This window comes from Peromyscus eremicus, chromosome 5, assembly GCF_949786415.1.
Source record: "Peromyscus eremicus chromosome 5, PerEre_H2_v1, whole genome shotgun sequence".
Lineage (NCBI taxonomy): Eukaryota > Metazoa > Chordata > Mammalia > Rodentia > Cricetidae > Peromyscus > Peromyscus eremicus.
In genome coordinates, this window is record NC_081420.1 from 71,773,804 (window position 1) to 71,799,111 (window position 25,308).

General features: G+C 42.4%; 1 protein-coding gene across 7 annotated transcripts in view; it reads left to right on the top strand.

Annotated features, from left to right (window-relative positions):
• Kiaa1217 (KIAA1217 ortholog) overlaps positions 1-25,308 on the top strand; it is a 309,925-nt gene that overhangs the window by 197,304 nt on the left and 87,313 nt on the right. For all 7 annotated transcript variants that reach the window (XM_059263665.1, XM_059263669.1, XM_059263666.1 and 4 more), the window contains 2 exons: positions 15,045-15,243; positions 18,984-19,077. In XM_059263665.1, coding sequence (XP_059119648.1) covers positions 15,045-15,243; positions 18,984-19,077 — 293 coding nt within the window. The remainder of the gene's footprint in view (positions 1-15,044; positions 15,244-18,983; positions 19,078-25,308) is intronic.

The window sequence follows — 25,308 nt, forward strand, 5'->3', positions numbered from 1 at the left end:
CAATCCACCTTCGAGATATAGTCTATCAGTTGCTTTTTTGGTTTTTTGATACAGGGATTCTTTGTGTAACAGCTTTAGCTGTCCTGGAACTTGCTTTATAGACCAAGCTGGCCTCAAACTCACAGAGATCTTCCTGCCTCTGCCTCCTGAGTACTGGGATCAAAGGTGTGTGCCACCACTTCCGGCTCAATCAGCATCTTTACAGAACACATATAGACTCTTCCTGTTGTCACTATTCCCTAAACTATGTAGTATCACAGCTACTTCTATAGTGTTGATACTGTAGTGCATATTAAAAGTAATCTAGAGATGACTTAAAGTATACAGGAGGGTATGCGTAGGTGATATAATGCATTGTTTTGTAAAAGGGATGTGAGCATCTCTGTATTTTGGCATGGTGGGGGGAGGGGGCTCCTGGAACTGATTCTCATGATGCTACAAGGCCACTGGGTATCCAGAAATGTGATCACTTCTCACCCTCCTTCCTGTTCTCACCCATCCTAATCTCTCTCCAGGTTTTGCTTAGTGTTAGTCCTCACCCCTCTAAGTGAGCATTTACCAAAGCGATTCTAATAAGCCGGCCCATCTTGCCTTGCCTCTCCACACAATCCTGCCAGCCTCCCAGCTGCATCAACAGTACCAGAGTTGATCCATCTGTATGGATCAACAGTACCAGCATTGATCTATCTGTATGGATCAACAGTACCAGCGTCTATATGATCCTACCACTTGCAGCTTTCCTGGCCTCACATCAGTCTGCTCATCACTTCTCCTTTGCCTCCAGACGATGTAGCTCTCTGCTGCTCCTGGTACTCATCAGACAGACTTCTACTTGAGAAACTTTCTGTTCCTTTTGCCTGAACTGTTAGCCTTCCAGATATCTGCAAGCCTGCTCCCACTCTTTCCCCAAACATCTTTGTCTCTGCAGGACACGGAACTCCTGTGAGTCAAATAGCAATCCACCCACTCCGGCCTGCTGCTCGCCCTCCCCCACACTCCCATTTTACTTTTCCCCTACTATCTGACACACTCCACACTTCTTTATGAGTTTATTATCTCTTTTGTGGCAATGCACGTTAACAACTCCAAGCTGACTGCTTTATTATCAGCCCTGAGGACACTGTGTGGTGTAAGTAGGCACTCAGTCTCCCTAGAGTGAATCCAGTCTGTCTGTGATCACACACAACACTTGGGCGAAATGAATGCAGTGCCACTCTATGGTCGTGAAGCAGCTCCAAGTTTTACCCACAATTCTCTCTTGCTAGAGAATTTATTTAAGGATGGCTAAAATCCCAGCTCAGCTGGCTCGCCCTTGCTTGGTTTCACGCATGTCAGCACACTGTGTAGTTGAGTTAGCCTGTTCTGGGGAACCTGGACATAGGCTATTATTCTCCCCTCTGTTCTGTTTGTGATGTAAGCAGTGTGTTTCTACAGGAGCAGAATGGCTGTAGATGATAAGGCTAGGGGATGCACTGAGCCCGGAAGTGACAAGTTTGGGGTAATCTTGTCTGGCCCGTTTTGCTGGAGCCCGGGGTGGCCAGACAACTTGTTGAATGCATGTTGTATTCAGAACAGCACAATCCAGTGCCTTTGCCTGATAAATTCCTGAGGCAGCAGGGTGGCTGGAGGTACCTGTGGGCCTGATCAATCTCTTCCAGTGCTTTTATTAAAGTAGGAATGCACACAAAGGTCATTTAGATCTTGAGGCATTTAGAAGGGACTCGTATTTCTGAAGAGTGATTTATGGTGAATCTGGAAGCAAAGGTCGTGTGTTTTCCCCAGGCAGTGGGGACAGAAATCCTAGCAGCTTGGTCGACCTCAGGTCCCTCCCCCCAGGCTCCCTCCTCTAGAGCTGCTCCAAGGGGGCCCACATGATTCAGCTGCCCTCAGACACTCGTTCTTTATTGTGATCCTGTGGTTGACATCAGAAGCTTCTCTTAAAAGGCATTGTGAGACTTCAAAGGAAGATGGGGAGGAGAAATAGTCATGTGTGGGTCTCTTAAATGCCTCTTTAGAAAGTAACAAAGAGAGGAGTAAAATGTGGGGAAAAAAATGACAAAAATCCTTGGGTGGCAGGATGGGGGGAGGGGGGTCTTGAGAAAGCAGATCTGAAGTGAGATTTGTCAAGCTCAGTCCTGGAGGTTTATGTCACAAGAACAAGCTCCATCAGATTGGCCTTCCCTTAGAAGCCCCACGTGTTAGAAGCTGGTCAGTTTGGGAGAGAGAACGTCTTTCTTACCCTCCTTCACCTAGACCACACTAGTAGCAACCCCTTCCCTTCTCATATGCTCTTAAGTAAGAAGTGGCCCACACAGGTCCACCTTTCAAAATGTAGTGGATTTGCCTCCCAATCCCTTTGTCCCTCCCCTGTGAGGACAGTCCACACCAGGAATGAACACTTCACCAAACCTTGTTCTTCTTTCTCATTATGCTACCACATGCTCACACATCCATGGTTGGGATCTTGGGTGCCCATCCCAGGCCTCAGCTAATCCCTTAGCTAAGCCTTAGCTCTCCCGAAGCTGCTTAGTTCCTCTGGCCAGGACCAAGAGGACATTCCAGTTCTCCTGCTGGGCCAGGGTGTGGAAAGGGGCAGAGACAGAAGGTTCACAGGGGGCTGCCAGCACATCCACTCCCTCTGGTGGCTTGAGGACACAGGAGGAGCCCTGCTGGGAGCAGAAGGCAGGACCCCGGGGTTGGGAAGTGGGTGGAGAGCCAGGAACAGAATGGACTTGCTATGGAGGCCAGAGCCCTGTCACTGTCCACATCAGGCTGGCGTCTAGCTGGGTCTGGCTGGGAGTGCCCACGAGACAGCTGTGAACTTTTATAATAGCCCTAGAAAATACTATGGAAAGCCCAGGGGAATCAGTAAGAGAACAAATGACAGAATGATGGCCAGAGAAGAGCTGTGGGGAACAATTTCAGATATAAAATAGTGACCAAGTCAGTGACATATAAAAGGTGGTGCACTATTAGTAGTTCATTTGGATTCACCTTTGTTTCTGGTACAAAAGCCAAACCTGATCGGATCAGCAGTGAGTGTGTTGATGGCATAAGGCCCCAGCTTCATGATGGCCAGAAGGTGAAGACCTTGCTGTTCTTAGCTCTGGCTGAAATATCTGAGCACCCAAAGTCCTAGTGTGTAACACACCAACCTGCTGCCCCGGGCAGCATATAGTACTTGCATACCTTTTGTCAATGTAGTTTTAAATTTATTGATTTGTGTGCATTGGTGTTTTGCCTGCATGTGTCTCCGTGAGGGTGTCAGATCTTGGAGTTACAGACAGTTGTTAGCGGCCATGTGGGTGCTGGGAATTGAACCCGGGTCCTCTGGAAGAGCAGTCAGTGCTCTTAATCACTAAGCCATCTCTCCAGCCCTGTCAGTGTAGTTTTAAAGTCTGGCTAGCAAACTGTAAGACAAAAGTCTATTCCCTCTTCCTGCTTTGACAAGTACAACCTTCATAATGTCCGGATCTGAATATAAAGGCAGGTTTGATTTTAGAGTTCCCTGAACCATCAGCACAAAGCCAGCTCACCTGATTGAGAAGTTCCACCCCTGACATCTCGGCCCGCGACAATGATGCCAAGGTCGCCTGCCTCCCTCTGGTTCAGCCTCCAGTCCGGTTCTACTTCGCATGGCGGCAGGAAAGACTCCCCACCAGCAGCCATGCCACGTCACTCCAAGAATTTCTTTGCCCATGTTGGCAGCCTAGGAACATAGGTCCCCCTCCAGACACCTGTGTCACATAGTATGACCCTTACTATTCCATCAGAACAGACACACATCAGCCTTGCCCTTTTCTTAGGTCAAATCACAAAGCTTTAGGAAGTTGGTCTGTCCTAGGAGTGTGGGCATTGGATGGGTTATGTCTTTTCTGGGCTCATGAACAATATGGCAACTCTGTGGGGTTTTGTTACAATTGTTGTTGTTGTTGTTATTTGTCTCTTTTAAGAGCTTCAAAATGAAGGCCAGAGAGCTATGGATTTCCCCAAACTGCCCACATCCTTTCTCCTCTCTAAAAAATATTTTGAGACTAGCCTTTAAACTTCTAAAAGAAGCTGAAAAAGAACTGCCCAGAGAGGAACAGTTGCCTAGAATGAACCACTCCCTCCGGGCTGACTGTCTTTCCAAATTTTATTGCTCATCTAGTAGTAGATCTAATAGATCCGTGGAACTAAAAAGCAAGGAGTACCCTATGCATGCTCCTGAATATCTGTCAGTAGCAACATATGACAGTGTTGGCCTCATATTGGGGCCCTTCCTTTTAGGCCCCGTGATAGAGCCATGTACACCCTAAGACTTAAGAGTGGCAAAGGCCAGCCACTCAAAGAGAATTTTAACAGCTGCCTACAAGTCCTTCCTTGATGTGCTAGACAGGACATGCATGCTTTTGTTGAGACTCATGGGCAAGGAGAATTAGAATTACTTGGACCCCGGGGCCTGGAGATGGAAATTGAAACACAGCCACGACAAAGGAACCAATGTGTCAAGCCTAGGACTAAGAGTGAAGAAAGAAGTAGAAAGAGATGGCCCCAAAGCACAAGATGCTTTGAGGTCCAAGCAGCCTATACTTGTGCCTTTTTAAAATAAGCTTGAGCCTTGCATGGTGACACTGAGCTGTAGTACTAGCTACAGGAAGTCTGAGACAAGAAAGTTTAAGGCTTGACTACAGTCATAAAACAACAACAACAGAATATTTTTAATTAAAAAAGTAAGAGGAGGTTGGGCTGGGTAGATGGCTCAGTTGTTAAGATCACTTTCTGTTCTTGGAGGGGATCTGGGTTCAATTCCCAGAACCCACATGTCCACTGACAACTGCCTATAACTCCAGTTCCAGGGGATCTGATGATCTCTTCTGGTCTCCATAGGTCCCTATAAGTATATGGTGCACATAAATTCACATAGTGTGCACACATACACACACACACACACACACACACACACACACACACACACACACACAAATAAAAATAAATAGTAAAAGTAGGTGAATATAACCAACCGCATTACATCATATACATGTATTATATTGTCAAAATTAAAAATAAGTTTGAAAAAGTAGGATGTCAGTTCTATGACATAGACTTCCAAGGTGCAACTCCGCTGACTGACGTCCACTGGTAGTGTTTGTTGTCAGAAAAGAGCTTTATCTCTTTGCTATTAGCATGATTTGTGGTGTATTGAGGCCCCCTAACCCCTGTGGCCTGAAAGCTTCCTCCAGAAGTTCTTGGTTAGCTCAACTTTTGTTCCTGTGTTGATATGTGCACACTTTTCTACTCGAACTTGAGAGACAAGCAAGCCATACATTTCCAGGAAGAATTCTTTCTCCAACAGTAGAAAATAAAAGAATTCTAAGCTAATCAATTTATGACACCACCTATTGGCAGTTTTTTAATCTCCATGTGGTGATACAAAAACAATTAGCACTGTATAGTAGAAACTTTTCTACGTATAGTTTCATGTGCAATGATTATTGGTTATTACTTTGTGAAACCCTGTTATTTTACAAAGGAGATTTCAGATAGTTTTGATTTCTCACTAGTGGCCACGATCTTGCATGTATTAATTATTTTTCTCATCATTGTGACCAAATACCGGAAAGAAATGGCTTGCAGAAGGTTAAATTCCTTTAGCTCATGGTTTCGTGGCCTCCATGGCTTGATCAGAGCAGCATGCTGGCATGGGCACATGGTAGAAAAGTTCTTACTTTAGGGCAGCCAGGAAACAGAGAGCAAAGAAGCTTCTGGTGGAGCAGGCACTCTGTTCCGAGCCACACTTCTGGGGTCTGCCTCCACCTTAGCTTCCAGAAAGTCCCCAAGTAGTACCACCAGCTAGGGAGCAAATGAATGTTCAACACATGGACCTGTAGGGGACACTCCTAGAAAACCATAACAGTGCTTACATTTGCTGGTCAGTGAGAAAGAAGACAGTATAGGATGCACAGGTCTCTTAAGGAAGCTTGTATGCCTTTTGTTAAAAAGTATAGCCAGAGTCTGATGCTAAGAGAGCATGCATCAGAACTGCCCTGTACATTTGTTGTTGTTGTTATTGTTCATTATTTTATGTAATTATTGGCTGCGCTTCTTTCCTTCCTTTCCCTCCTTTTTTCTTGGATCTTGGGGTTTTTTGTTGTTGTTGTTTGTTTGTTTTTGTTTTCTTCAAAAGATGTAATTCTTCCTTTTGTGACTGTTGTTTTTTTGCTTGCTACTATGGAATTTCAGGACCTTTGTTTTATCACTAGCCAAAGAAAATGTCCAGATTCCCAGGCTGCACCCAGGTTTTAATTTCTCAGTCAGATCTGCATGATCTGTGGGGAAAGGCTATTAAAAGAGCATTTTCATCGTTTTTATCAACATTATCTTGAAAATTGTCCCTTGTTGTTGTTGTTGTTGTTATTTTGGGTTTTTGTTTTGTTTCGAGACAGGACCTCACTATATAATCCTGCTTGGCCTGTAACTTACCATGTAGACCATGTTAGTGTGGAACTACCAGTGATCCACCTGCCTGTGCTTTCTGAATGCTGGAATTAAAGGTGTTGCCACCATGCCCAGACTGGATTTTTAAGTTTTTTTAAATTTATTTTATTTTTATTTGCCGGCATGTATGTCTATGTACCCTTAGCTTACCTGAGGTTTGGAGGCCAGAAGAGGGTGTCAGATCCCCTGGAACTAGAGTTACACAGGTGGTTGCCAGCTGCCATGGTGGTGCTTGGAATGAAACCTGGTTCCTCTATTAGAGCAGCTGGTATTCACAACCATTAAGCCATCTCTTGAGTCCCATTTTGATAATTTCCTTAAAAATAGTCTCTTCTAGAGAGAAGAGGAATTCTATGAGCAAGGGGCATCAAGATCATGATGGGAAAACCTACAGAGACAACCAAACCAAGCTAAGGGCACTCATGAACTTTAGACCAATAGCTGTAGAGCCTCCATGGGACTGGACTAGGCCCTCTGCATAAGTGAGACAGCTGTGTAGCTTGATCTGCTTAAGGGGCCCCCTGGTAGTAGTATCAGGTCCCTCCCTGGTACAGAAGCTGGCTTTTTGGAGCCCACTACCTATGGTGGGACACGTTGCACAGCCTTATTGCAAGGGTAGGAGCTTGGACCTGCCTCAACTGATTGTACCAGGCTCTGCTGACTCCTCATGGGAGGCCATACCTTGTCAGAAGAGGGAATGGGGATGGGTTAGGGGGGAAGGCTGGGGGTGGGAGGAGGGAAGAGAGGGGTATCTATGGTTAGCATGTAAAATGAATAAAAAAATTCGTAATTAAAAAAATACAAAACAAAAAATCGTCTCTTCTTAGTATCTTAAATTGGAAAAATATAGAAAAACAACAATATAGTAGACATTGTCAAAAATAAACAGATCTGTTTACCAGTGGAGAGATGGCATAGCATGATGGATAAGGTCATTAACTGAGTCACCCAAAGCTTCTCTATGAAATGAGAACATTGCAAAGATTAAATGAGTTGATATTTGGGAAGGGTATAGGTCAATGTCCAACACATAACAAGTGATATATAAGGTTGTATCAACTTTTATGAAGAAAAAGTTATTTCTATAACTGAGACCTCTTAATTAACAAAGAGGTAGCATGGTGTAAACCCACATATCCTTTCATATCCCAGAGCTAACCAATAGCTAGAGGGTATAGCCGCCATGCAGATTTTGGTGCATCTGCTGTGTTGGTATGTACTCACAAGCAAGAGTATGATTATGTGTTTAGTGTCACATTCCACTAAGTGGGACTGTGTGCGTTGTTTTCCAGTCTCCACGGCCACCCAGCTTTATGTTGCTGAGATATAGCTCTGGGGACAGACATGATTCCCCTTCCTTATAACCACTGTCTAATATTCCACTGTGTGAATACACCACTAAGAACAAACACATGCAAATGGAGCTACAGTGGATTTTCCTGGAACATGTTTGTGAGGTTTTGTCTGTGATGGACAGCAAAGACACAGCCAAGAACAGGACACAAATCTTAACTCTCTCCGAAGGAGTGGATGAATTTACTCTCTCACTGCCCCTTTTCCCAGACTCTCACCATTACTTGAGGCATTTAGATTCCCTGGCTTTCCCTGTAGGATGGGGATAAAATAGTATGTTTTCATTTCAAATTATATCTTCAATTATAGTGAACGTTTTACTGTTTATTGGCCTGGGGAGTTTCTTCTTCATTGACTTGCTTGTTTATTTTCATTTTGGATGTCTATTACTATCCATTTTCTATTTTGCTATTTTCTTGTTGATTTATAAATATCTTCTTTCAGGATGTGGTTTGTTTTCTTTGTTTACAGTGTCTTCTATTGTATCAAATACTCATTTTAATATGGGATAATAAAACAATATCTTCCTTTGTGTTTTATTTTTCTTTTAAAGGCCCCTTCTGTCAGTATACTAGAATGCACCTTCCTGTGTTACTGGCCTTTAAAATTTTCATAGTTTTTCCTCACATGCAGATCTCAAACCTAACAGGAATTTTTTCTGCTTATGGCATAAGAAAGTGATATATTTTACTTTTGCAGTATGGAAAACCAATTTTTCTGGGACTATTTATTGAATCGACATGAATTTTAGAACCACTCCTATCGTGTTTCAGGCCTTCATAAAAACCTGTCTCTCCCTGGCTTCTGCTTCCTTCCATAATCTTATTTGTACTGTGCCAAAGACCACAGTGTTTTAATGGTGTTGATTCAGGGTGGAGCGAGCCCTCCTGCTTATCAGTGTTCCTCAGAATTGCCAGGGTTATTATAAATGACAAGTTCTATTTAACAATATTTATTCCCTATTTTTCTAGCATCTGGGCTGCTGTTTGTTTTTGAACTGTTCTAGCATCATTCATCCACATTGAGTCCTCATGAATTCCTGTAGTGTGCTGATATTCTCCTTATTCCCTTCAGTGCCCTCTCCAACCTTCTCCATCCCTTTGCTGCCCCTTTCAGGACTGTGGACCTTTTGTTTCTCTTTCTTGCATTGACTGTGCTAGTTCACTCTTCCAGTATAGAAAGCACACACACAAAATAACCCAAATTTAAAGATGGGACTTTTTAACATTTCATCATTGAGCATTAAGCTGAATTGAAATTTTTTTCTTTTGACAGATATACTTAAGAAAATCAACTTAAATATTAAACTATTTTTAAAGTTATAAGTGTACTATATTTCTCTTAGCCTTTATCTATATCTATTATGATTATGATTATTTTGTATACTCAAGATTGTACAAGACACAGTAGGAGCTTGTCTAGTAAATAAAGCTGATTCTTCAGTATCTATAACGTCCCTCAAAGTACATATTTTTTTGTAAATTTTTAATAATAAGCACTTCTTAAGGGTACTTAGATGTATTAACTATAATTCAGTCTCACCTGTATTAGATTCCAATTTCTCCTCCATGCTGATGTCCACTTACATTCTGACAACTCTACTGAGAGATTTGATATAATCAGACAACCTTGGTCGATCTCTTCTGGCTTAAGAAATGACCCACTTAACCAAGAAGGTGTTATTCTCTTGGTCAGTCTCTTTGAACATGAGTAAGCTGTCCTGAAAGATGATTAAACTAAATCTTGTTTTATAAGGGCTATGCAGAAGAGTATAAAGGAGTTTGAGTGGACCCTCAGGCACTTTTAGTATTTTGGTATATAGCAATCAAATAGATAAACTTGACAAGAACTAATGAAAGCAAGATTCAGGCCCCACAACTGAATGCTCACTTTCATAGCTAGCTTTATGTTCTTATTCTTAAAGAGGCTCCTCAAATTTTTGTAAGTTTTAAAGTTTGTACAACTTCCTTATCAAGGTAATTAACTTTTATAAATTTGGTTCCTTTCCATTTTGTTTTATGATCTGTCACTTAATAAAAATGTGTCCTGCTCATTGCCATAAGCTGTTAGAAATTCTGTAAAACATCAGTGTCCCAGTGAATAGATTGATTTATTGAGTCGATTCATCAAATCAACCCCCATGGTTCTCTGGTAAAAACATCTTTGTTTCTAAATGTGCAGAATTGGAATTTTTAATGGAAACTGCATATTTTGGGAATTTTGAATGTATATTTACAAAGAGCCTTTCCAAGAGAAGTATGAGAATATCTTTCTAATTTTTCTCAGTACTGCTGATTTTATTGTAAATCCTTTTACCAATTTTGTAAATGTTAAAAACAATCTTTCTGTTTTGATTTTAATAATTTCCATGGTTTGAAAGCATATTTTCTCTTCAGAAATTACTACAGGAGCTCTTCATATATTCATAAACATTGGCCTTTTGCCACTGGTGATGCATATAATGATTTGTAGTTTGCATAATCTCACAGTAGATTTGGAGAAACTGGGGAACTTAAATCATTTGGAATTGCTGCATCACCTGCCTGTGGAGAATGCCTTCCAGGAGTAATGTGTCATCATTCCAGGAAGCAAGCATGTATCAGAGGAACACAACCACTGTATAGGGAGAATTGAATTCATTTAAAGTAAATATATTTGAGCATCTATGAGATACTTCACACTGTATTGTATGTTACCATCTGGTGAGAGAAACTGGCTTGTATACAAGCAACTGTAGTGAAAAAGTGAGAGCCATGCCTGCAGTTTCAATAAAACACATCGTAAGCATGTATGTGAAGAAAGCAAATTCCTCAGCACATAATGAAGTTCTGATGGAGGTGTGGTTAGGGATTGTAATGGTTGATCTTGAATGTCAGTTTCCTTAGATTGAAAAGTGCCTGGGAGATTAGTAAAGCATGTTGTGTCTGGGAGGATGTTTTCAGAGAGGACTGATGAATGTGGGAAACACTATTCTGTACATAGGCTGTGGGTCTGGTTAGCATAAGAGGAAGAGAAAGCCTGCCATCACACATTCTCTCTGCTTCCTGACTGTCACGAGGTAAGCTGCTTGGCTCAGACATGCTTTCCTTGCCACAGTGAACTAAAACCTCAGAAGTTATGAGCCAAAATAGATTTATCTCATCTTAAGCTGTTTTTCTCAGGTATTTATCACCATGGCAACAATTCTGATTAATTAACATAGAGAAGGAAGCATGTTCAAAGGAGATATGTGTGTGTGAAGCAAAGTATGGGCAAGAAGGCCATTATAAGCTGATGGCCCAATGGACTGAAATGTTCATGGCAATGTGTCCAGTATCACTCACAGTGCCTGGGAAGGTGCGATGACTTGAGTCTAGGTCTAGGAGGCTGAGGTCACACTGTGAACATCCTTAGATACTTTATTACAGTAAGGAATATATGAGCTGTCCTTTATTCTGGGACCAACACCGAGGTGCAGAAGGTGGTAAAGATATATCCATGACACAGGAATGGCCCGCCAAACACACTTTGTTTTATTGTGACAAAGATTCTTAGACAAAATCCACAATGCTTTTGCAAAGCCATTGAGGTGGAAGCAATATCAGTTGTCTAGGTTGTTTTAAGGAGGACTCCAAATGTTCTCAGGTTCATTTCAGAACCCTGGTGTGACTTTCTGAGCTCCCTCCTTCCCTATAACCTCTCAGCCCAGCCCTTGGAGTGTGACCTTCCATGTGCCTGCATTCCCTTCAGTTGGGTTAAAGATGGAACTTCTTTCCTAACTGTCCTCAACTTGTTCTTCAAGCCACATGGTCATTCAAAAAAAAAAAAAAAAAACAAACAAACAAACAAAATGTAAGACCTGCTCAGATCACTTGATGACAAGAGACTGGATGAACAGGCTGAATGTAGAATTTCAGAAGCAGTATGCTTCCAAGACTGCAGGATCTTCAAAATGGAATTGTATATGAGTCTTAGTTATTGGCTGTAACTTCAAGGCAAGCCGCTTGGATCTTATGAGCTTCTATTAATATTTCCATACCATGAGATTGGGTCATAGTAACACTTGGACAAGAATGTTGTCTGATAGGATGGAATCCATGACCCATGACTGGCATGCAGTGGATATCCAATAAATGTGTTTCAATTATTCTCTGCTTCATGCAAAATGAGATTATGCCCTACAGACATCCTTCGTGTACCTGGAGCAGGTTCATCCTCTGTGGACTTGCTGAAGCCATGTGGGTTTTAGTTTATCACTGTGCCATTAAAATGCCATCATATATTAAGAGAATTCCTTCTGAATTTAAGAATCTTTAAAAACCTTTCCAGAATCAAGTGTGGAAACACCACTCCGCTCTGTTTGCAAAGGCATCATCCCCATCCTCTCTGGACTGTCGCGTTCTATAACTGGACATGGGTACCCAGCTGGCAGCTGCACCAGCCAGACCTGAGGTCACTGGAGTTTAGACCCAATTTGTTTCCACTCAGAGTCTTTAAATTCTATTTCCAGCACACACACGTACAGAATGCAGATGTGGCGATGAAAAGCAGGCCTGCTGGGGTGGCTATGGTACTGAACTGCTGCCAGGCGGCTCTGCAGAGGCCTCACCTGGGGACCGTTGCAGGCCCAGCCTTCAGGAATGGTTGTAGCCTTTTCCTATGGTATGAGCTAATCCATGGGACAATCACCGTAATTCTCATTTGGAGCAGAACGTCCCACAGTCTGTGATCAGACAGGCCTGAAAGATTTCCTCTGCACTCTAAGGAATTTGTAACCTCATAGGCACACAGGAGAACTCCCTCCCTGAGGATCTGACATGGGATGGTCAGAAAGGCGTAACGGAACTGCTTGGGACAAGGAAACATTTAATTTATAAGCGAGATCCTACGAGGCTAAGTACATCATCTAGAAAAAAAAATTTACAGCTCAAATAGTCCCTTACCCAGAGTCCCTTTCAGCTGACTGAATATGTATTAATTGATTCGGTGTATGTTTATTTAAGAAGCTGCAATAGAGATGAGCTCAGCTGTGGGATCTTTAGAGCTCTCGAAGCAGAGATAGGGACTCGCCAGATCAAGAGGGCTACCGAGGCTAGTCATATCAATGAGCTCTGGGTTTGATTCTGAAGCCCTGCCTCAGTGAATAAAGTAGAAGAGCGGTCAAGGATGACTCCCCCCACACATACACACACACACACAAACAAATCCATCCATACACACACATGCACACACCACACACATATACACACATGAAAAGTGGGGAAAAAAGAGGACTTATGATAACATTAAGTACTTTGAAGATATGAAGAGCAATGACCAAAACAATCCTTTCAACATTCCCTCCTCTTGGGGCTGGTGTGAGGGTTTAGTGGTTAAGAGAGCTTGCCGCTTTTCCAGAGGATCCCGGTTCAGTTCCCATTACCCATGTGGCTGCTCACAGCCACTGGTATCTCCTCTTCCAGGTAATCTGTGCCTTCCTTTGACCTCCATGGGCTTCTGCATATACATTATGTACATAAACCCACCCAGGCACACATATCTATACCTAAAAATATAAAATAAATATTTTAGAAAATATTCTCTTGAAACTTATTCTAGCTAAAAGATCAAAGTAAGTACCTTTCCAGAGTCAAGGGTGGAAACACCATTCCCCTCTGTTTGCAAAGGAATCATCCCCATCCTCTCGGGACTATCATGTCCTGTAAGTGGACATGGGTACCCAGCTGGCAGCCGCACTAGCCAGACCTGAGGTCAAGAATTAAGATAGAAGTTTGTAGCACATGGTGAGAAAAGTTAAGAAATCAAAAGAAAGCAAGGAGGGGATATAAAACAATAGGGAAACAGTGTTGGAATTCTAGCGAAGTATCTAGAGAAACCCTCACTGAGAAGATGGCTTTGATAGAGAGCTGGCTGATGGGGGGAGGGGAAGACACCGACATGGGAAGTATATTCCACCGGAATTTCCTAAGTGCCGCTCTGGTCCTTTGGCCCCTGGTTGATACTGAGAAAGATGACGTCTTTCTGATGCCTGGTCCTTCCTCTGTGACTTTCTCCCACCTCCGCAATCCTTCACGGCCTGTCATCTGCCACGTACTAGAGACAAGTCTGAGTATGCTGGGCATCTCACGTCCCTTTTCAGTCTGCAGTCTCATGAATCTTAGCTTGGGAGAGTGAAAAGACAACTTATAGTCTATCTTTTTGAAACTGTCTTTGTTTTTCCTGCCTTTTGTTTGTTTGTTTTTATTTTTGTTTTTTTACCCAATCTTTTTTTTTTCTAGGAAGGTAGGTGCCTGATAAAAATCTCAAATGCTCTCTTCTTTCATGTTAAAAGCTTTCAGAAAGTGTCTGAAATGCTTGGAAGTCTGTTAGTATGACAGCAGGAGGTCCAGTCATTCATTCCTGTTGACAGATGTTCATACCCGGTGACTGACGTGACTCTTCCACAGAATCCGAGGGTCTCTTCCTCTGGGTCACTCAGCTTTCTAAGGAAGTTCCTCTGGTTCCTACAGTAGGGTGCCATCCCCCTAGCATGGTCCTGTAAGCCTGATCAGCCGTAATCCAATCTTGGCTAAGCTCTTCAGACTTGTAAAATGGACACAGTGAAGAGTTCCTTGGTTGAGTGGCGAAGGAAGGGAAAGATAGACACAGCTTTTCCCTTGGGGAAAAATGAAGTGGAGTCAAGCCTCATCCTTTCAGCTCTGTATGCCCATGTTCAAAAGTAGCCTGGCACTCATGGGTTTCTTCGGTCCTACTCACTTTATAATGAATTCTTCCCTTGAAGATTTCGGTGTTAGCTTTCTCTCTTCTGTCTCTTGTCTTCTCTCCTCTTTCAGACAAGCTCTGGACCTTATGCATTGCTATAATGATTATGTCTCCAGTTAATGAACCACATGCTAAAAATAACCCTGCAAGGTCAGAGTCCTAAATATACCTTCTGAGGCCCTTCTGTATTGCTTTTTGCTATAGGCAACAAGGTTAGATCCTTGTCCTTTTGATTCTAAAACAATGGGGAGATGGCTTGGCTAACACCTGCCCAAAGAATAAAACTGGGTACTTAACCTGATAACCAGATAATGCATTTTGTGGAAGCTCCAGATGAGCACCCCCCATTCCTGGCTCTTCAAGATTGTTCTGGACATCTATAACTGCAGTAAGGTAGAAGTGGCTCAGCTTCTGATTCACATCCCATGCTTCTTGATCTGCACGCCGATAACTGCAGATTCTTTTGCACGCAGGTGTTCTCTACCTCCAGTACGGAGATGAAACCAAACAGCTGCAGATGCCGAATGAAATCACAAGCGCAGACACGATCCGTGCTCTCTTCGTAAGTGCCTTTCCACAGCAGCTCACCATGAAAATGCTGGAGTCGCCTAGTGTTGCCATCTACATCAAAGACGAAAGCAGAAATGTCTATTATGAGTTAAATGATGTGAGGTAAGTCGTTGGGGGGCACTGTTTGAGGTAGTAGTTTTGGGGTGCTTGTTTAATTTATTTTGAGGGTCTTTGGCCACCATTTGGATGTCTAGAGTTTGTGTTCAGTCTGAGTTTTTCCTCGTCCTGATGGAGAAAGCCCAGTCATTACAATTGGCAAGACCTGCTGCACACAGATGGGAATCCACCCTCTATTGCCTAAAGTTAAGTACAAAGATGTGGACAAACTTCTTCCATGCAGAGCTTTGGATGTGTTACTAGCTCTGCCTGTATCATAGCTGAGAGGAATGTAAGAAATGACCCAGGACTGCATTTTATCTGAAGTTCAAGGACACTAAAGCCCAGAGATGGGATAAGAAATACCAAAAGCTAAAGGCTTACTTAAGACTAAAATTTGCAAACTCCCTCACAAAGTGCCCTTCTCCCATGACAGAACCTGTAGGTGTGTTCAGCAGTGAGCCTACTGGGTCTTCACTTGTGCCTCACAAGTTTGAAATGAAAACTAGACTCAGTGCCCACTGAAGATGCTGAGAAGCAGTCTCACATTCCATTTCTAAGAGTTATCTTTTACCCAAGGATGTCACTTGCCGAATGGACTTTCTCGGGGAAGCCCAGTTGGACAGATTAACAGGAATACTAGCATCAAGGAGACAAAAACCTTGTCATTGACTGCAGCAGTGTGGTCCATAGAATGAAGGGACCCTTCTGATCTGTCCCAGCCAAACAACTGGAGAAACAGGATTTGGATCCATATAAACAAGCAGTTGCTGGTCTAGTCCCTAAATGGTTTAGAAACCAAATGCTTAATCTAGCTCTTTCATTGTATGGAACCAGGAACTCAGGTGTACCAAAATTAGGGTATTATTCAAGAACATACAGCCAATTAAAACTCAAACACACACACACACACACACACACACACACACACACACACACACACACACAAATCCTGGATGTTCAAATGCTCAGTCCAAATCATGAGGGGTGCAACTCAGGTTTTCTGGTCACTACCCTGGGAATCGCAGACTCCCCTGTTTCTTCATCATGGAAATAATGAGTAGCACTTTGTAAAACTGTGCCTGCCGAGCACGGGTACAAGCTGGTTCATATCTAATGGCGATCCCAGATGATGTACAGAGACGGTGCCAAGGTGTCTGAGTAATTTCGGGCTTTCAGAATTTGACACATGCCCCAAGCTCTAGGTGCTACATCTGTTGTGCAACTTCCTGCTTTTGGAAAACAGGTTTAAATATTTATGATAACTGAAAAATCATGCTTATTTTTTAGATAAATTATTAATCAAGCTGTCACCATTTTTTCAAATTTACAAAACATAAACTTAAATCGGAGGTAATCTCATTATATTCCAAATATATACCTGTCATAATATAAAGCCATGTGGTATTTTTTACGTGGACAGACCTCTTCACGATCACCTTGTATTTCCACATTCACGGGTAGAGGCCTTGGTGGACAGTAATAGTGACTACGTGTGAAAGTAAGCAAGTGCACTTGATTGCAGCCCCTAAGGCTGTCAGGAGGCCATTGGGAGTGACTGGACTGCGCCCGCTTTCCACCTATAGAAACATTTGCATATTGCTATAAGTTATCATTTTCTAAAGCCTTTCCCGAGTCCTACGGTATGGCTCCGTGGCCTTGGTTTTGCATTCTGTGGGAATGTCAAGAGGGGACATGGGAAGAGCCAAGGAGTAAAAAGGTCATGGTCCTTCTCAATGGAAACAGCTGATAAAACAACTGAAAGCCAACACGTGTTGAAAGAGGCACCTTTTAAACACTGGCACTTGGAGGGTACAGCTAAGAGAAGAGCTCCTGCCTGCCAGGAAGGAGACCTGGGTCTTAGTCCATGCCCCACCCCCACCCCAGATGCACACACGCACTTCCACACAACCGAATAATTCTCAAAGATATTAGTGTGCTGTTTGTTTTTTATTGCAATAATGATAACTTGTTGGCACTTAGCCTACTATTCTCTCTCCTTGAGTTGCTTTTTATTTCTTTAATTTAAACGTGAAAATGAGCCTAAAAGTGTCCAGGATAAAATAGTTTTGTTTGGTGAATGTAATGTTTACCTTAAATGATCCTGTATGTCCTCCCCATAGTACCATTTAATTTTTAGCTTTTGTACATAAGATGTTTTGATTACAGTTAACTTTAATGGTGGAAATTTTTACCACAAACATTATATAATACATTAAAAAAAGAATACAGGTAGATGTTAAATAAAGACAATGGCTTTAATTTTCTGAAGTCATAAAATTCCACTTTATGTCTTTCCGTGTTCTAGAAGCCAGAGCCTATTTGCTAACCATTTGACTAGTTCATTATTGTGCTGGCTTCATACATTTTCCTCAGGGAGGTATTGAAGAGAGTTCAGGTCAGGATGCTGTTTGGTAAATGTCACGATAATGCAGTCTGGCCTTTTACTGTTGGCTCATCTTGGATGAATATGTTTCTAAATTAATCATAAACCAAGCTCATATATTTTAAATACATTTACAATCGCAGTAAGCCTTTCTCATGGCGAGTGAGATTTCCAGTTTGGGCACATGTCACACGTGATGTCTGCTAGCCAGAGGCTGGGTTCCTTTCATGAACCGCCACATCCTTACTCCCAACTCTCTCCTCCAGATTAGCCTAGCCCCTGTTGATAACAAAAGCTACCTGCTCCCCCAAGCTCACTTCTACTGAGCTACTTGAAACAGGAAGCAGCCACGCAAGGCAAGCTATGACTAGTTGGTGCTTCAAAGCAATGACTGGAGAGAAACATGACTCCTCCAAGAATCCTCCCCTTCATTTAAAACACAAACACAACCTAAAGATCCCGGTGCTTGTGGTCAACCCACCCAGTGCAAGTACACCTACAAGAAGACCATGTGCCTGCCCACTCTCCCTCAGCTCCAGCCAGCATTGGCTGGAACCGCAGTGTAGATGAGCTAGAGGGTCCACAGAACAACCGAAGGAGAGAGAAGGACCCCTCTCATGGCATCGGAAGGCAGGCTTTGAGCAGGATGCAGGACCCCTGTCTTCTTCAGCAGTTGGCTTTCTTGGCTCTAACAACTGGCATCAAAATCAAAGAAGACTCTATGTGCTACTTTTCCTTTGTGTTTCAGTTTGTATGGAGAAAAACATTTTTTAAAATGTACTGTGGGAGGACAAAAATGCATTGTTAAATATACCAGGTTTGATCTCTTTTGATATTTTTTCTACATTCTGTATACATTTTGTTTCCTGTGCTGAGCATGTCTGAAAGCAAAAAAAAAAAAAAAAAAAAAAAAATCATTGTTATGTGTACATTCATTAGATAAGGAGAAAACCAGGTGTTTAGGCAAAGTAAACAATTAAATATTTAAATATTAACCAAAGCTCTTTGAAGTAGTGTAAATACTGGCATTTTACTGCCTTTGGGAGTGTTAGTTTTCCACACTCTGAAGCCTGAAAGCAAGTTCTTGTTACCTGATATTTATGGGTGGACGTTAATACTGCAAGAATAACACGTTCCCTAGGAACGAGACGAGGGAAGAGAAGCCAGAGTCATTTTTCTTCTTCTTTTCCTTATTTATCTTTGCCCATTTTGTGGTGAAAGGACTTTTTGTCTGGTTCATGGTAGACGACCGCCGGAGTGTCTGTCTGTGTGTTTTGCCTGATGCTTAAGGACAGGGAGAGGAAATGGCCAGAATCAGGCTCCTTTCGTCTGCCATAGTGATGGATGTGTTTGATTCCAGGAATATCCAAGACAGATCTCTTCTCAAAGTATACAACAAGGATCCTTCACATGCCTTTAACCACATGGCCAAAGCTGTGAACGGAGACATGAGGGTGAGTACTGCCGTTCCAGTTCTGACCGTATTCCTGCTCACTCTCCCTTCTTCTCGCACCTGACTACCATCCCACTGCCACATTTCCCGGGATCACGTGGCTTGTCTCGTCGGTGACTCATTATTTGGTCATTGGTAAAACAGTAAGATTTCCTGGTCATTTGGCGCAAAGGGAGTAGAATGGGGCTGGTTCTAACTTTATTCCCTTAGCATGGATCTCAGCTGTCAGTTTTATTCATTCACTTATTTATTTTAGTGGTGCTCAGGGTGGAATGCAGGGTCTCTCAAATGCCAGCAAGTGCCCTTTCACTGGGCTATTCTGTATCCTCAACCCAAGCATGGAGTTTAGATAAATCTTTACTCCGAAGATCTCAAAGGTATCTTGACTGCCTTCCAACACAGCAGCCTTGGTCTGTAATGCATTAGCTTAGCTAGAGAGTCTGCTGCAATGGTTTCACTCAGTAAAAACAAACAAACAAAATGCGTGAGTTGTGTGGAAAAGCAATTCTTATTCTCACCACAGCCTTTCAGGTCCCAACATCCTCATGCAGCTGTTCTCCTGCTAACACAGGGCTGTTTGCTCTTCATAGTAGGTATCACCAAATCTTCTCGGGACCATTTTCAGGGCAGAATGTAAATACCTACATGATTTGGAAGCTGAACTCTCTAGATTTAGGCCATTTTGGGAGATTACCTCAGTATTTCTAATACTCAGGGATGTTTGGAAGGAAAAAATACAGGAAAACTGTATGAGGAGAGTCTGAGAATCACATTAATGCAAGTCCACTGGGAAGGGCTGTATCTAGCTTAAATAAAGGTGGGGAGTAAAAAAGTCAATTTCTCAAAGTGCACCCCTTCCCCAACACATATACAGTGTGTACAAGGACACGGGAGTTCAACTTTAAATAAATACTTCTTATGGTTAACAAAACTAGGCATTATTTCCTACTGGACTTTCAGTGAATGGATAGCACTTGACTTCCTCACATTGTGCATGTGTTTCTTCTTGCTGCTGTAACAAATGATGGCAAATTTAGTGTATTAAAACAACGTGGATTTACAGCCTTATGTATCTAGAGAGTCTTACCAGTCTAAATAAGGACTGGCCATTCAAGTCAAATTCTTTTCTAAATGGTCAGTGTGTGTGTGTGTGTGTGTGTGTGTGTGTGTGTGTGTGTGTGTGTCCTATTTTCTGGAAGTTACCTATATTGATTTGCAACCCTATTTTCAATCCCAATAAAATGACATCCCTCTGGCCCTGCTTTTATTGTCAAATCTCCCATCTTCTATTGCCCTCTTTTAAAGACACTTGAAATTACTGTGGATCTCCTAGTAGTCTGGGAAATCCCCCTGCTTTCAGGGAAGCTAATAGCAGCCTTCGTGTCCCTTTCCCTTGTAACCTAACATCACATGTGCAGGGCATTAGATGCAGAATCTATGGGGGACCATAGCTCTATCTTCCACATAGGGTATGTGGATTTAAAACCAAGAAAGGGGTCAGGAGAGCCAACTGAGGGCTCTTGAAGAATTTCCATGAAATTCTGAATTGTAATGTGAGTCAAGTCACAGTGGGACCAGAGCTTACCGTTTTGAAGGCAAAGACCTATTATGTCCTCAACTGCTCTTTTTTTTTTTTCCTGTTTCTTTTATTTCGTGTGTAAAATACTATATGATTCAAACTAAAAGGCTGCAAAACTACTTCAGAAAAGTCTAGAATTTTGAGATTTGTTCTTGGTCAGTTACACTTTAAATGCAAGCTGGAGCCGTATGGAGACAATGGGCCGTGCCAGTAATGGAGCCTAAGTGGACATTCTGAGACCCTGGGTTGTATGACTGACTCTGCTGTGCTCTGCCTGGGGAAATACTAAACGTCTTTAGTTTGGATGTGCCCAGCTTTCCTTCCACCTGATGTTCTTCCGTATTCTCTTTCTGTTACACAGAGCCCTTCCTCAGACAGGCACCCCATAGTTGTTTCTGGGAGCCCTGTGTGTGGCTAAGGAAGACACCTGTTTTAACTCTTAAGCAGATGTGGCGCCTACACAGGACCTGCGGCAGGGGACCAGGAACATCAAATATTAACCACATGCATGTAACCTATTAAGATGCTGAGGCTTTGCTCTGGACTCCAAGCAAAGCCTTTCAGCTTTTGCTTGCGGGTAAAACATGAGCGATTCCTTTCTGGATTGTTCACAGCCCACTTCAGATAACAGGTGTGTGTGTGTGTGTGTGTGTGTGTGTGTGTGTGTGTGTGTGTGTGTGTGTGAGAGAGAGAGAGAGAGAGAGAGAGAGAGAGAGAGAGAGACAGAGAGAGAGAGAGACAGAGAGAGAGAGACAGAGAGAGAGAGACAGAGAGAGAGAGACAGAGAAACATGACATGAAGGACAACAAATGTTCATAGTATAATTAGCAGAAAAGTCCTTGTATTTTAGTAAAGATTACTCAGAAATAAGAAATATAGAAGGCTCTTTGAGAACCATCTAGGTCTGATCATGTCTGAAGTTTATAACTTAGACCCTTTTCCTAGATTCCAAAAAACTTGAAGATGTGGAAATCTTTCAGCCCCATCTTTGGGCTCTGGTTTTCTCTCTCCCAGTGAGTACAGTTGCACTGCTAAGAAAAGGCTGGCAATTTTGCTAAGCCTTGCCTATATACAGTCCAGCTGTAAAATTTCACTGCTAGTGGGGAAGAGCAGAATGGGAACAGAGCAAGTACCAGTTGTTAGTGTAGACTCATACTAAATCAAGCTGCTCTGTGGGCCAAGGCACACTGTGCCCTCCTGTGTGTTGGCACTGTGAGTGTGGCCATGAAAGAATGCCTTGGTAACCATTCATAGGCATCCGTCATAGCAGCTCTGTGCCTGACGTCATAAGACTTCACTCACCAGCCTCCAGAGACAGCCCAGGCCAGACCTCCGGGCTGCCCACTCTTCCCAATAAACATGCATATGAAAAAGATATGAATTGGAACAAGCAGAAGAGCCATGGTCACAATGCCTGGATTCTGCAATGACCTCTGAGATTTTCCTTAAACAAGGACTTTAATAACTTGCCTTTGAGTCAGAAGAAATGTAAGACTGTGGATCTGCAATTTACAGGCAGTTCTCCAGAGCGGTTTTATGATAAGAATAGTGTTGCCCAGGAAGCAAGTTAGACCAAAGTATTAACTCTGAGGTTATGGGCCTCTGAGTGTGCATGGAATTTATGTGGGAAAGCAGGCATCTAGTTTTTCACTTAACATCTAGCTGAGGCCTCTGTGTCTAATGAGACTTGTTCTTCTTGGCTGGAACTGAACATACCTAACTGGACTCCTGAGTCTACTGATTTTTTCCACGTGGGTATAAAGCACCCCAATCTAATTTAGTTAGTCACATGGCTTTTGTTCCTTATATCAGGTAGGTTTGATAATTCAGCTCCCAGGGGACTGGTCCCACCATATGGACAGACCCTTCTGAATAAATCATGTGGGCTTATTCACAAATTCTATATACCTCAAAGCTCACCCAGTCTGTTTTTTGGCTCTCAAAGGGAACTTTTGGCTTCCTATTCACTAAACCTGTTGGTTATCTTATCATTTGGGGCTTCTCTTTTTCTTGTGTGCATTGATATTATTTCCCAAGAGTCTCTGCTGTCGTTGTGAAATGCTCTCAGTCTACCGTGAATCTTACTCATATGTCTTTAATTTTTTACATGAACGCAGACAACTGCTAGATTTGCATTTAGGACACACTCCCCAGAATTAACCTTGCATCTTAAATTAACGACCAACTGGAGTCAGTTACTGCTTCCCAGTTGTTTTCTATTTGAGCTTTGTGTTTGACAATGAGGAATGGTGTCCTTAGACACCAATAGCTTCCATTCCACACCATAGCTAAACTCTTTGCCTCCATGCAGCACAGCCTAGCTTCCTTTATTCCGTAGACCTTTCCATCACTCCCCACTGGCTTCAGTATATTGAGGATTTATGCATTTTGAGCTTTTTAGGCTTTTTTTTTTTCTTTCTGGGTTTTTTTGGATTCGCTCTTCTTTTAGCTTGATCTTGACCTTGTGATTTTTATCTCATCACTGCTTTAACTACTGTTTAAAAACTATAATCCCTATGAATGGACATTGAAATGTATTTCTAGATCTTCTTTCTATAATTCCAACCCCAAGTGTGTAACCTCTAGGCCAGTGTTTCTCAACCTTCTCAATGCTTCCTTTAATATAGTTCTTCATCTTGTGGTGACCCCCAAACATATTATTTTTGTTGCTATTTCTTAAGTGTTGCTTTGCTACTGTTTTGAGTCATAATGTAAATATCTGATATGCGCGCGACCCCTGTGAAAGGGTCATTCGACCCTCCTCTAAAAGATTGCGACCCACAGGTTGAGAACCACTGCTCTAAGCTGTTATCTTCACATTGGTTTTCTTCCAGTAGTTCTAATTATACTATTGAAGAAAAACGTCCTTGATTCTCCATCTTTGAAGGATGGAGTGGCCTGTTTTTGTGTGTACTCATAGTGCATGTTCGCCCACGGATGTGCAGGCAATGGAGCAGGAGAGATTTGAAAACCTGGAGTTTGTGGTTGGAGAAGTGGCTCAGTGGTTTAGAGCAGGTACTGCTCTCACAGAGGACCTGAGTTCAGTTCTACCATCTCTGGTAGATGACAACCAGTTATAGCTCCAACTTCAGGGAATCAGACCCCCTCTTCTGGCCTCTTCAGGTACTGCACCCTTGTGCACAAACCCATACACATACACACTCACACATAATTAAAAAATAAAAACATTTTTAATTGAGTTATTAACCTCTCTGGCACCTGCCCTTCAAAATATCCAGCCATTCACCAGCCCTTCTCCAAATCATTCATGAAGTCTCTCACAGATAACCCTTTGGCACCTGTACTAATATTCCTGTAAGTGCTAATTCATGAGCTTTTATTAGGTACTTGCAAGTATAATTTTATTTAATCCTCAGACATTGGTGTAGTCCACATATTTATAGCTGATGAACACTTGTTTGTGTTATGTAGTTGTTTAGCTAGAGAAAGGGGGCTGCTATTGGGTGAGGAGGCTAGCTTCCTAGTCAAGGTGCATAGCTCGCTTCTACTGATTTAGCTACAGTGCTCATCATTTCGCATCGTCTCAGTTCTTACTTCCCATGTCAATTTTTTTTCCTGTTCTTGGTGTCTGGAGTCCCCTGTGTCTCTCTTCATAATGTCTGCCTGCTAGGGACTTATGGAACACTCACAGTGTTCCCCAAAGGCTCGTGTGTCAGAAGTGTGGCCTGCGATGTCATGGTAGGAAGAGGTGGATTATTAGGGGTCTAGTGAAAAGTAATTGGGTCCTGAGGGAACCAACTCAAAAGGGATTCATTTAGTTCCCAAATTTTTTTTTTTTTTTTTTTTTTTTTTAAAGATTTATTTATTATGTATACGGTGTTCTGCCTGCAGGCCAGAAGAGGGCGCCAGTTCTCATTACAGATGGTTGTGAGCCACCATGTGGTTGCTGGGAATTGAACTCAGGACCTCTGGAAGAGCAGCTAGTGCTCTTAACTGCTGAGCCATCTCTCCAGCCCCAGTTCCCAAAATTTGATTAGTTATGGCAGTCATAGTTAACATAAAGTGAGGCCACTCACATGCCAGGCACCTTCCTCACGTGACCATTTCCCTGTCTGCTCTTTGGCCAGAGTGTTGAGTAGGCTCACCCTTACCACTCACCTATACCATGCTATCTGGATTTCCTATCCAACAGAATGGGGGTGGGGGGCAACAACAGCAACAACAAAATACCCAACCCCTTAGGTGTTTCCTTAAGCAACACAAAATGGACTAAGTCCTCTCTTTTAACATTCATGAGCAGTCATCCCATTCCTTCCTCCGAGGAACTACCAGCCTGTAAAAGCATGGGAGTGGGTGCTGTGAGTTTTAGGTCTGTGCTCTAGGGCTGTGCGTAGATCTTGAAGAGAATGGACCAACTATAAACGACATCTTTAAAGCTGTTTGGAAAGTTCTAACATGTATTAGGCATCAGAAGATATTAAGGGCAACTATATGGATTAGAATAATGGGTTGGTGGTTAAAAAAATGAAACATACTAAAGTATTTACATGTTAAACAACATGGTAAATGGAGTTTTCTTTAAGACACTCCAGCAGTGGATTAAAAAAAAAAAAAAGTAGTAGAGGAAATAGCATTGAAAAACATAAAAAGGTAATAGGGGCGTCTTATTTTTTTTTTTTATGTTTTAAAGTT